The sequence below is a fragment of the Borostomias antarcticus genome (assembly GCF_949987555.1).
Source record: "Borostomias antarcticus genome assembly, chromosome: 21".
Classification (NCBI taxonomy): Eukaryota; Metazoa; Chordata; class Actinopteri; order Stomiiformes; family Stomiidae; genus Borostomias; species Borostomias antarcticus.
The window spans coordinates 18159149-18171648 of NC_140254.1; the positions used below are offsets into that span (position 1 = coordinate 18159149).

At 47.4% G+C, this 12500-nt stretch overlaps 1 protein-coding gene across 1 annotated transcript in view; it reads left to right on the top strand.

Moving 5' to 3' along the window:
- Positions 1-3525: 3525 nt before the first annotated feature.
- The window catches only part of col11a2 (collagen, type XI, alpha 2), a gene marked incomplete at both ends in the record, with an annotated part of 52922 nt that continues 43947 nt past the window's right edge, over positions 3526-12500 (top strand). Inside the window, one exon of the mRNA XM_084455028.1 lies at positions 3526-3643. Within this exon, the coding sequence (XP_084311154.1) occupies positions 3526-3643 (118 nt within the window). The remainder of the gene's footprint in view (positions 3644-12500) is intronic.

Below are 12500 nucleotides of genomic sequence, written 5' to 3' on the forward strand. Positions count from 1 at the left end.
ACATCAAGACACAGCAGAACTCCTAACCTCATAAGCTGTTCATCCAACTGTCACTCCTCACTGTCCTCTCCCTCCCATCTTAAACCTCCTCACACACACACACACACACACACACACACACACACACACACACACACAAACAGAACATCCCCCCACTGTCTGTGATAGTTACGATCATTTTTTGAAATATGGAATTACATACATCTTCACACACGTCTTCATACACACACACATACACACACACACACACACACACACACACACACACACACACACACACACACGTCTTTACAGAGCCACCAGGGCAGAGAGGAGCACAAACACATACCACTGCTCTCTCTAGGGAGTCTCTCTTTATCGTCTGGTCCTATGGCATACACACACACACACACACACACACACATACTGTACACACACACACACACACACACACACACACACACACACACACACACACACATCTAGGCTACACAACAATCAGCCTTGGCCAACAGACCAATCAGTCCACTGTGTTCCGGCGACAGTCCAAAATGAAACCTACAATTGTCTCACAGGGATATATTTAATCATGTTTGGTTCCCTGGATGGAATTGTTCTGTCCAGTAGTTTAAAGGGCTAGTTCACTGAAATTACACAGCTGATCAGCATTTATTTCATTTCCGTGAAATCTGAACCGAGTGAATGAATATGTCGAGTGAACTGTCTCTTTGAATGCTCACATGATGATTTAGCCGTACCTTTCTGGTGTAATTCTAGGTATCTTGCTATACTGTAAGTACAGTCCGGGGACCGCTGTCATCTGATGCATAATTGGTGGATGCAGTAGTTGATGGTTGCTGAGTGGATTACAAAATGGATGTCCGTCTCATTTATAGATCATCCCTGTAGTTTCTTAAGACAGGGGGACATGTCTTTATGAGCAGCCTCATGTTAATGACTGGACAATTTTAATTTGTGGAGTGGAGCCTAAAAATGGCCCTTAGTTCCAACTTCTTCTGAACAGCAGATCTTAGGAGAATTCTTGGCTGGCGGGGGAAGAGAGAGAGAGAGAGAGAGAGAGAGAGAGAGAGAGAGAGAGAGAGAGAGAGAGACACACACACACACAAGAAGACTGAGAGGAGAACCATCCAAAATGTTTCAAAGCATCAAAGACAGGAATAGGGGAGAAATGAGAGAGAGAGATCGAGAGAGAGAGATTGAGAGAGAGAGAGAGAGAGAGAGAGGCAAATGAACATCAAAGGATGATTATACATAATTATTGCCTTCTGGCTTTACTATATGCAGTCACAGAAAGTGGTTAACCATGGGGTTGTTTCACTGTACATACTTCTAGACAGACGTACCTTTAGGCTGGTAGGCCTCCATCTGTCCATAGACAACTTTGAAACTGAGGGATACGCGCCTACGCCTACAGTGAGACCTCGGGTAGAACAGAATGTGAGAGTTCTTTTGAAACTAAGAGAGGGATATCCTCATTCACAGATTCCCATTAAAGATCAATTAGATTTAAAACATGTTAACTCAACCAGTTCTGCTAGACTCAGAGTCTTCTTGCATTTATGTTGTGTATGTAGTTATAATGCACAGAAATGAACACAATGTTACTCCTTTAAAACACAAACAAAAGACCTTGTATCATTACCTTTTGTTAAGCCACGTGACTACAGTTCAGTTTTTCTAAAGCAAGGGTGTAGGTCATAGGTCATGGGCCTGGAAAAAGATGTTTCAGGTAGACTGATGAGAGAGCGACATCTGAGAACTCCCCTGTCCGTGGTGCGGTTCAACTCACCCCTCTCTAGGAGATGAGGGGAAAGATGGTGACTGGTTGAGAGTCACCAAAGATGTACGTGCCCTGGTGTCACGTATGCCTTCAGCCAGTGGCGGGGATCTGTATCCAACTTTGGGGGGGACATTTACATTGAAATTTTGCAAGAGTATTTTTTTGGGGGGACATCATCCTACGCGGCTGTATGGTCATTTGAATGCCACTACCCCAATCTAAATATTGGGGGGGGGGGGGGATTTTAATGATCTCAAATATTGGGGGGGACATGTCCACCCTGACCCCCCCCCCCCCCCCCCCAGGATCCCTGCCCCTGACCTCAGCCAAAAATCCCCGTCTGACAATTTGGTTATGAACAAAGTGGTCTATTTCAACAGAGCAACCCAAATCATCAAGAATACTTGTCTGCTCTACTCAAGCGCCCAGCCACAGTCTACTGTCTATTGAGCGGAGCGGTCTATTCCAAGGTGTCCCACCTGGCTTGCTGTTTTTATCCACGTGGGACTGACCAATAGGAACACAGCGCCTTGAGGGTCTCATATTATGAGTGTGAACCTATCCCTATGCTGTTCGGACCGTGAGGTGATTGGCTGTTGCAGCTCCCCTGAAAAAATGCACAGACCCACCGGTCCTGCACAGTCCAATGGTTTTATCTAGGATTCACCTACTGGAGAGGGGGGGGGGTCAGTTTGACAGACAGACAGACAGACAGACAGACAGACAGACAGACAGACAGACAGACAGACAGAGACAGACAGACAGACAGACAGACAGACAGACAGACAGACAGACAGGCAGACAGACAGACAGGCAGAGACAGACAGACAGACAGACAGACATACAGACAGACAGACAGACAGACAGACAGACAGACAGACAGACAGACAGACAGACAGACAGGCAGGCAGAGGTCCGTGATTTAAAAAGCGAGCCTTGTCCTGTTGGAGAGCGCGCAGCACAGAGTGCCACGGATACCAAGACAAGGATGAGAAGTGGGAGATAGAGAAGGTGATATCAGTTTATACCACTATGTACCTCGGTGGTGGACGGAGGGAGAGATTGACACACATGTATTGTATGCCTCTTTTATGACTAGATGCATCCATTGTAAATACACGACATAAAACCACTAGCCCAGTGGAGTATTGTTATTATATATCTGGATACATATTTAAAATAGAATTTGCTACCGTTTGCTACCTCAATCGGCTCTCTCCTGCGCCGAGCCTACGTGTGCCCTGCGCGCGATTACGCGCAGTCTCTCCCTCCCTCTTTCCCCACTGTCACTCAGTCATTCACTCTCTCTCTCTCCACACACACACACACACACACACACGCTCCCTCACTTTTCGTGGGAGAAAGTAAGAAAGGGGAGAGAGAAAGAGAGAGAAGGGAGAGAGAGTGATTTTTTGGTCTCTCTCTGCTCTCTCCGCTTAGGTACTCATATCCACTCAGCTGACTCAATGGGGCTTTAGCACTAGGGGTTCAAGTATTAAATAAAATATTTATTGCCCGTACCCCTTTTACTATTTAAGTTTTGTACATAGCATAGGTAGATATAGGTAACTTATTAAGGAAGCACCGGGGAGAGGTGAAGACGTCTCCAGAGGCGTGCCTTTTTCTTTTTTGCCTCACAGAAGGTTTGGTCGGATCTGTCCCTTCGACTGGCTTTCTGTGGGAAAGGATAACTTCAACATATTCTACATTGCAGTCCAACTAAGCCGTCAAACTACTAAAACACTATGGATATTCGAGATTGCCCCTTTCGGAAGAAGCGGAGACCATGGCGCATGGACCTTTCTTCCTTTGCCTTGGTAACCGTCGCGCTCGCCCTGTGCCAGGCTCCCGTGGCTCGAGCAGGTAAGATTGCTTTTGCGCTGCGTTTTACTGAGACTGTTGGCTAAGTATTCGTTTGTAAAGTTGTGTGTTTTGTACCAAACCCTCACAGTCTTTCATAGTTGACACTTTGTGCTGTGCGTATTTAGTGCTCAAATAGTGCATCTTATTTGACAGTATAGGTTTCCAAACCCTACGCAGGTGAGGCTGGGGAAGTCTACTGAAATTCAACTTTGCCTGCTGAATTTGGCTATATGAACAAGGTGGAAGGGGATTTTATTCCAAATGAGTTATAATTTAGCTAGATTTTCATAGCTTTCTGGGCTCCTTCTTCAAGAGGCCGCGAAGGCTGACAGGTGTAATTTCGCCATCATGGTTATTGGCTCAATGGCTCTAACCGTTAGAGATTTAGGATAGACGCATTTCGTAGATATTGAGAATTATTACAATACATTATAGACATTCCCCAGACGTTCGTGTGTACCTCCGAATCGTCATGCCTCTAATAGTGACATTTGATTCACTTTTTGACAAGACGATGTCCTTTTACGCACGGATGTGCTACCATTCCAGACGGGGCCATAGGCTAGGACGGTGCTGAGAGTTGCTGTAGAGTTAGCTACACTGAGACACCTTTAGGAGAGATTTAACGACTCATCTGCAGCTTCGTTCGCTTGTGTGTGTTGCTGCTGAACGCATGTGTAGACTACGTGGATGCGGATATGCTGTATGGCAACGCCAAAACTGTGAGCACTTTATGGTCGCTTGATTCGATGTTTACCAGTTCACCCTGCGCACCCCGCCCCTCCCCATCAACGTCTCATCACCCCTTGTTGTGTGAGTTGATTTGCATTGGAAATGGTAATAGCGTGTCCTATGTAGGAAGTGACAATCCTTTTTTGTTTCTTTTCTTTGGGCCTTGGTCGCTTTCTGGTAGCCTGTGTGACATCACCTGTGGCCAGCCGTCGCCAAGTGCAGTTTCCAACGGCTGTTATCATTGGGTTCATTGTTATGACTTATCATGATATCCTACTTTTGTTTGATTTATTGATGATAAATGTTAAACAATGTGAGCTTTCTAAGGAAACAACATGGCAATCCTTAGCAATTATTTACAAAACTAAATCGAAAGTTATTCGATTCATTAACTATTTATTTTCCGCTTTTGATATCATTACAGTTTTATAAAGATTTTGCTTCCAAAACATTTATCCTACTCGAGGCAGGACTGAGAGACACTTTATTCACTTGAGTCTTTTTAGTATCTGAATAATTGTTTAATTAAACTTTTCAAAGGTTACTCTGGATTTATCAAGATTATTGCTTTGCCCAAATTTGATTGACATCAATGTTGCCTAGCTGCGTATGGCTCTTTCATTAAAGCCGTAATTCACCAGATCAGATGTCTGTTATTTAATGGTGATCAGAGTTATTCAGCGACATCCCACTGCACGCGGAGAAAGGCAACGGAATAGAGTTCGTTCGGCAAACATGAAGGAGGCTGTAGACTAATAAAACAAAAATGAAAAAGAACCAGCCTACACGATATCCATCCATATTAAGTGATTTATCAGACCAATATGATAGATGAATGCTCCTTTATTCTGCAGTGGAGTTTAAACTTGGACTTTTAGGCATGCTATCTCAAGTGGGCATTGTTGCTGGTGGGTATCAGAGGGGTTCTAACATAATTTCTTCGGTCTAAATGTGTTCTTTGGCCCGAGCTCCGATTTCAGATTGAAGAGGCGATTGCACTTTCCCGTCGTCCGAATCCCATGTGTATTTTGGAGGAGGAAGTCTGAACATTTTTTGCAGTTTATGAATAGGTTATTATACAGCGGTGTGCGCTCCTGCGCGAGGCGAGTGCGTCGAACGAGAGCGAGGGATGGAGACTGAATGCGCTAGTGTCTCCGTGTGTGCGCGCTTTGTACAGTTCTGTTTGTGTATATGCGACTGTGAACTCAGCCCTATGGATTTTTTTCTCTCCATTTCGGGGTGTGGAAATGCATGCCACATTCAACTGAATGTGCCTCTGTATCTGTCCAACACCTTTGGCCGTGTTGTTTTCCAGTCTGAGGTGCTCTAGCAAGAATGCGTTAGATATTTCAACACTTAAAAGAGACTGTGTGTCTCTTATCTATTCGAGGATATTATTCATGAGCTTGAATTACCTTCTTTCCTGGAAACGCGCGCTCAGAGGCGCTTGTTTCGGGGGTGCGAGCGTGCGCGCGTCCCTCTATCGAAGCTCTGCTACTGCATGTCTCGATAACGGTCGCAGATGGCGTGTTGTATACGCCGTTATGGGCTGAAGTCGGTTCCCCACCCTTCATGCAGGCAATGAAAGCCCGAATTAGAGATGGACTGTGGCTCCCCAGTCTCATAAAGTGGCCTACTCAGTTTATTCTTGTCTCTCTGGGAAAGAAAAGACAGAAAAAAGCATGCCACCATGATACACTGAGCGGAGGAGAGAGAGAGCGGGTGAAAGGAATGAAAGCAGGGTTTGTATGTAAGGAAGAAAATAGGTGGGCAATATTTTCTTAACATGGATGTTCCCTAACCTCATTTCAAAGCAGTCCTGCTCAAAGAACAGTCTGTCTCACTCATGCAAAGCAAAACACACACCCTCACTTTATACACCCACTTTCCCCTGCTCTCTCTCTCTCTCTCTCTCTCTCTCTCTCTCTCTCTCTCTCTCTCTCTCTCTCCCTAGCAGTCTTGTAGCGGTAGCTAGTCTAGTGAATGGGGGTACTGTGTATCAGGGCCAGAGTACCCTGCCTGCCTGTGTGTCCTCAGCCCAGGCCACAGGCATGCCTGAGAGGGCTACAGGAGTGTTTCTGTGCCTCATCGTCACCGGGACTGGATGTCCTGGCGTCCCATCAGTTTCCCATCACACTCTCTCTCTCTCCCTCTCATTCCACTCATTTTCTCTCTCTCCCTCCGTCTCTCATTCACCCCTGTGTCTTCCACTCGCCCGTCATGTAAACTCCAGCCAGCTTGGCAGTCTCTCCTTCAGAGATCTCGTGGGCCAATAGCGCAGGGACACCGCTGCCTCTGCATGGCCTCGCAGTGGTGGGCAGCATCGCCAGACAGCTTCCTCTATGAGGCCGAGAGCAGCACGTGCAGCACTAGAGAGAGAGAGAGAGAGAGAGAGGGAGAGGGAGAGAGAGAGAGAGAGGGAGAGAGAGAGAGAGAGAGAGAGAGAGAGAGAGGGAGAGAGAGAGAGAGAGAGAGGGAGAGAGAGAGAGAAAGAGGGAGAGGGAGAGAAAGAGAGAGAGAGAGAGAGAGGGAGAGATTGAGAGAGAGAGAGAGAGAGAGAGGGAGAGAGAGAGAGAGAGAGAAAGAGAGAGGCTCAGCCCTCTTTCCAGTTCACAGTCACTAATCAAGTCTGTGGTTGAGCAGAAGAGGGCTGATGTGGTCAGGATGAACCTGTTCATCATCATCATCATCCTCATCATCCTCATCATCAATTCCCCTCCTCATCCTCTTCTCATCCCCCTCCTCATCCTCTCCTCATCCTCTCCTCATCTTCTCCTCATCTTCTCCTCATCCTCATCCTCTCCTCATCTTCTCCTCATCCTCTCCTCATCCTCTCCTCATCCCCCTCCTCATCCTCTCCTCATCCTCTCCTCATCTTCTCCTCATTCCCCTCCTCATCCTCTCCTCATCCTCTCCTCATCTTCTCCTCATCTTCTCCTCATCCTCATCCTCTCCTCATCTTCTCCTAATCCTCTCCTCATCCTCTCCTCATCTTCTCCTCATCCTCTCCTCATCCCCCTCCTCATCCCCCTCCTCATCCTCTCCTCATCTTCTCCTAATCCTCTCCTCATCCTCTCCTCATCTTCTCCTCATCCTCTCCTCATCCCCCTCCTCATCCCCCTCCTCATCCTCTCCTCATCCTCTCCTCATCCCCCTCCTCATCCCCCTCCTCATCCTCTCCTCATCCTCTCCTCCCCCCCTCCTCTCCCTCTCCCCCAGCCACACCCCGGGCCCAGACTGTAGTTAGTGATGCTGCTCCAGGCACAGGTCTGGGCCTAGATAGATGTCTGAGACGTCGTTCCTTCGAGGCACCGGTCTTTCTGAGAGAAGTAAACAAGGCTGGAGATGGCTGGAGAGGGTGCCAAGTCATAATGACATAGAGTAGCCTCAGATTGAGCCTGCGAGCCCTGCTCTCTGCCATTCCTCTGGACACAGGAAGTGGGTGTAGGAGGTTGTGGGATGGGATGGCAGCTGGAGACTGCCGCATGTGGGCTGATATCTCTTTTCCAGACAGTCGAGTCTGTATGCATTTCTGAAGTCCCATGTTTTTTTTTTATTTGTTTGTTTTTTACTACGGTATATATATATCGCACTGTATAAATGTTAAGATATAAGCAACAGATTAGAGTTAGCTTTTACATTATTATTACTAGGACGCCAGCAGAGTGTATAAAACTATCCAGATTATGATTTATGGAATTATGCTGTCAGTATCCAGACTGCACTTGCTGTACAGAGTCATTTTAGATCTAAAGATGTTTCAGACAGAACTCTATCATTTCTATAATAGTTTCTAGATGAGGGGGTCTGAGTCTGAGTACTTTGCTTTGGGGAGAATTCACAGGAACCAGACAGTCTAATTTAATGGCTGTGTCTGTGCCACCCAAACCCCCGTGTCTATACAGCAAAATGCTCCATTTAGAGGAGCAATAACTCCCTTCCTACGTTTCTCTCCTCTCAGGTGAAGTTAATAACCGACTATAAAGATCTTCAAAATGGCAGGCAATTTTCAGAGGGGGCGGGGGGATTTCCACACTAAAATGGAAAGTTGCCAAATGTTTCCATAAACAATGATGATAATGATGATGATAATGATGATGATGGCGACACCTTATCGTTGTGCATTGCTACATAAATACTATCTTATCTTATCTTACAAGCCCCGACCTTTCTGTCACCTCGTCTCTTACACTAGTCAGTACACAAGCACCTCTGCCCTGTCCTTCAGTGTGTGGTTTGACATCCCTGTTTATGGACTGCTGTAAATCTGAAGGCTAGCCTTCTCAAACTCAACACCAGACACATTTATGTCACGTATTGATTCAGTCCTATTGATTCAGTCGTACGTGTGTAAAAGTCCTGAGGAAAACCACGTGTGGACAGCCTGCTTAAACCCTTGTGTATTTGAGTTGCCAACTGTCTGCTGGGGCTGTGGTACAGTTGTATCAGTAGAGTAGCAATGTATACTGTAGCCAATGTTTAAATTAGTATCAGAGCTCGGCCTAGGGTAGGGCTAGGGCTAGGTTTCCCATCTGGACCCCGACTGTACGTTTTACTAGGACACCAAGGCTGCTAGAGGCCTTGTGGTACAGTACCCTAGTTATTTACCTCTGTGACCATAGTTATGTCTCTCTCTAGTCTATGGGGTCCTAGTTATGTCTCTCTCTAGTCTATGGGGTCCTCGTTATGTCTCTCTCTAGTCTATGGGGTCCTAGTTATGTCTCTCTCTAGTCTATGGGGTCCTAGTTATGTCTCTCTCTAGTCTATAGGGTCCTAGGTATGTCTCTCTCTAGTCTATGGGGTCCTAGTTATGTCTCTCTCTAGTCTATGGGGTCCTAGTTATGTCTCTCTCTAGTCTATGGGGTCCTAGGTATGTCTCTCTCTAGTCTATGGGGTCCTAGTTATGTCTCTCTCTAGTCTATGGGGTCCTAGTTATGTCTCTCTCTAGTCTATGGGGTCCTAGTTAGGTCTCTCTCTAGTCTATGGGGTCCTAGTTAGGTCTCTCTCTAGTCTATGGGGTCCTAGTTATGTCTCTCTCTAGTCTATGGGGTCCTCGTTATGTCTCTCTCTAGTCTATGGGGTCCTAGTTAGGTCTCTCTCTAGTCTATGGGGTCCTAGTTAGGTCTCTCTCTAGTCTATGGGGTCCTAGTTACGTCTCTCTCTAGTCTATGGGGTCCTAGTTATGTCTCTCTCTAGTCTATAGGGTCCTCGCAGTGACTCAGCCTGGCTTCACTGTGGCCTCCTGCAGGGTAGGAAACCCTTCAGCAGGATACCAAGGTACCTAGATCGGGCCTTAGAGAAGACCTGTGGTTCCAGTAACCACCCTACAGGCTTAGCTAGGTCTCCAGCCTCCAGCCCCAGGGCCCATCTGAGTCACTCTCCTGGCCACAGCCACGGTCCACGTTGGCACTAGATGGGAGGGGCAGGTCTCCGTCTGTAAGTCTGGGTGTAGCTGAGAGATGAGAGCTCATACTCTATCTATCTTTTTTATTGTTAATTTCTCCCCTCCTCTCTCTCCCCCCCGTCATCCTCCAGCGATTCTGATTTTTACAAGAGGCTTTAAAAGGAGAGAGAAGGCTGAGTCTTAATGCACGGATGATGTTTCCTTTCCATGTCTGATTGAACACCTGTTTGATATCCAACATCCAAAACCAATTGACAAATAAAAGTAAAAAGTTGAAGACAGAAAACGGAGGGGGGGTAAAAATCAACACCCCCGATAATGCTCCCATGGACATTTATTACCACCTCAGAGACATCTGGGGCGCAAGCCTTTCTTCAGACATGACCTCACACGCAGGGGTGCACTTGGGGTACACACCTGGGTACCACGCAGGGGTGCACCTTACAAATACGCCTATCAAAGGCTCATCTGACAGGTCATGTGATTAATTAGTATGTATGTATAATACATCACATGACAGGTTGAAGACAGGCCTGGTACTCATGTCTTTCTGTATCATGAGGTATCAGACAGAACAGCTGTCTTGGGCTCGTGCTTGCTCCCTGAGAACTGACCGAAAGCCCCATGTTATATGCGCTGATGAAGATGCCAAGCCACCCTCGCAAAGTGCTTAACTCGGCTTAAAATCCATTTCCACCGCAGTGACAACATTCCTTCATATTAGATATGTCATTTTCGACCATATTCTATATACTCTACAGTAAAAACCCGCCAGTCGTGTGGGGAGTTTAAATGTATTTTCTGTCCGTGTCCAAGAGAGCATTATAAATACTTTATAACTATATAGGATCATGAGGATGATTACAACCTGCAGACATAGCTGCGCACACACGCCTAGCTACTGCGGTCTACTGTGGGGAGAGAGAGAGAGGGAGAGAGAGAGAGAGGGAGGGAAAGAGAGAGGGGGAGAGAGAGAGGGAGGGAAAGAGGGAGAGGGCATGTAAGAGAGAGCAAAGAAATCGAGGACAAACAGCTTTTTCCTTTCTCTTCCCCCTCTTTCCTCTCTCTCCATCTCTCCCTCTCTCTCTCTCTCTCTCTCTCTCTCTCTCTCTCTCCACCTCCACCCCCCCTCCCCCCTCTCCCCCCTCCTCTGACAGTGTTAGCGTTGTGTTAGTGTAAAGGTGAGGGGTGAGGGGTCGGGGTGTCAGCTGGTGTGTCTGTCAGGTATTTGGCGCAGCTGTATGAGGAAGCCCGAGAAGAAAGGGAGGTGACCCGCGGGGGTCACACGACTGGGTCAGAGGTCATCTACAGGGTGGACACAGGAACGCTCCCTGTCCCTGATTCATGTTGGACACTACAAAAGCCTGCGATGTTAATGCACTCCAAAGAAGACAGGGGTTAACTGGAGGCTGTGTATGTGTGTGTGTGTGTGTGTGTGTGTGTGTGTGTGTGTGTGTGTGTGTGTGTGTGTGTGTGTGTGTGAGAACGGGTGTCTGTTCTCACCAGTGTCTTAGCAGGCCCAGAGTTTGCACAGTGAGTGTTTGGACTAGAGAGCTGTTTGTGGGACTGTGTTTGTTTTCAGTCGGTCAGTGTTAGAAGACGTATTACTGTGGCATCGCCTCAGTGTCTTACAGTTGGGGTCAGTTCTAAATGCCGTTGGTTAGTCTATTTCAGCCTGGGCTGAGTGTGCAGATGCGTGTGCCTAGTATTGTGTATAGCATACATACATCGTGTGTGTGTGTGTGTGTGTGTGTGAGAGAGAGAGAGAGAGAGACCACATCATAACCATGTACCTATCAATTTGATACGCTGCCCTGAAATGTGCTGAGACTGTACACTTGCATCTCAGGTTTCTGTCAGGGAGGGTCAATGCTGTCTAAACTTTGCACTTTTGTCCGAATGAGCACCATCTTGTGGCCAGTGAGGTTAATTATATCCGTTTTTCACACAGGACCACTCATCACCACTCGCTCACTTACTTACCTGCCTGTCATCATGAACCTATTGATGTGAAATGGCCCCTTGCATTTTCACCTGTACCTCAGGGATACTGCCATTACACTGTGTTGGCGGTATCTATATCCCCTATGTTACTGTCCCTGAGGTAACACGAGAGATCATCTCTGTCGGGGCTGGTTGGCTGTGACTGAACTCTTCCCTCTCTCTCTCTCTCTCTCTCTCTATCTCTCTCTCTCTCTCTCTCTCTCTCTCCCTCTCTCTCTCTCTCTCTCTCTCTCAGTTTCTTACCCCCTGTGACAGATGTGGGGACAGGCAGCGCTCGACTGGCATAGGAGAGAAGGAGAGCTAAGCTGTACTGGACTGGACTTTCCTGGGCCGGGCTATGCTAGGCTAGGTTGGGCTGGACAGAACTGGACCTTCGTGGACTGGGCTAGGCTTGGCTAGGCAGGACGGAACTGGGGGCTAGGCTAGACTAGGCTAAGATGTACTGGACTGGACTGAACCTTCCTGGGTTGGGATAGGCTAGGCTAGGTTGGGCTGTACTGGACTGAACTGGACCTTCCTGGGCTGGGCTAGGTTAGGCTAGGCTAGGCTAGGCTGGATGGGACTGGGCTTGGGTGGGCTAGGCTAGACTGGGCAGGGCTGGGCCCGCATGTGCAAGTGCTTAATGTTAATATAGAGAGGATGAAAAGAGGGCAATAGAGAGAGAGAGGTGGGGGGGGCTTGTCTGCCTTGTCTAGTTTCATTTGTGCCTCTGTGTGT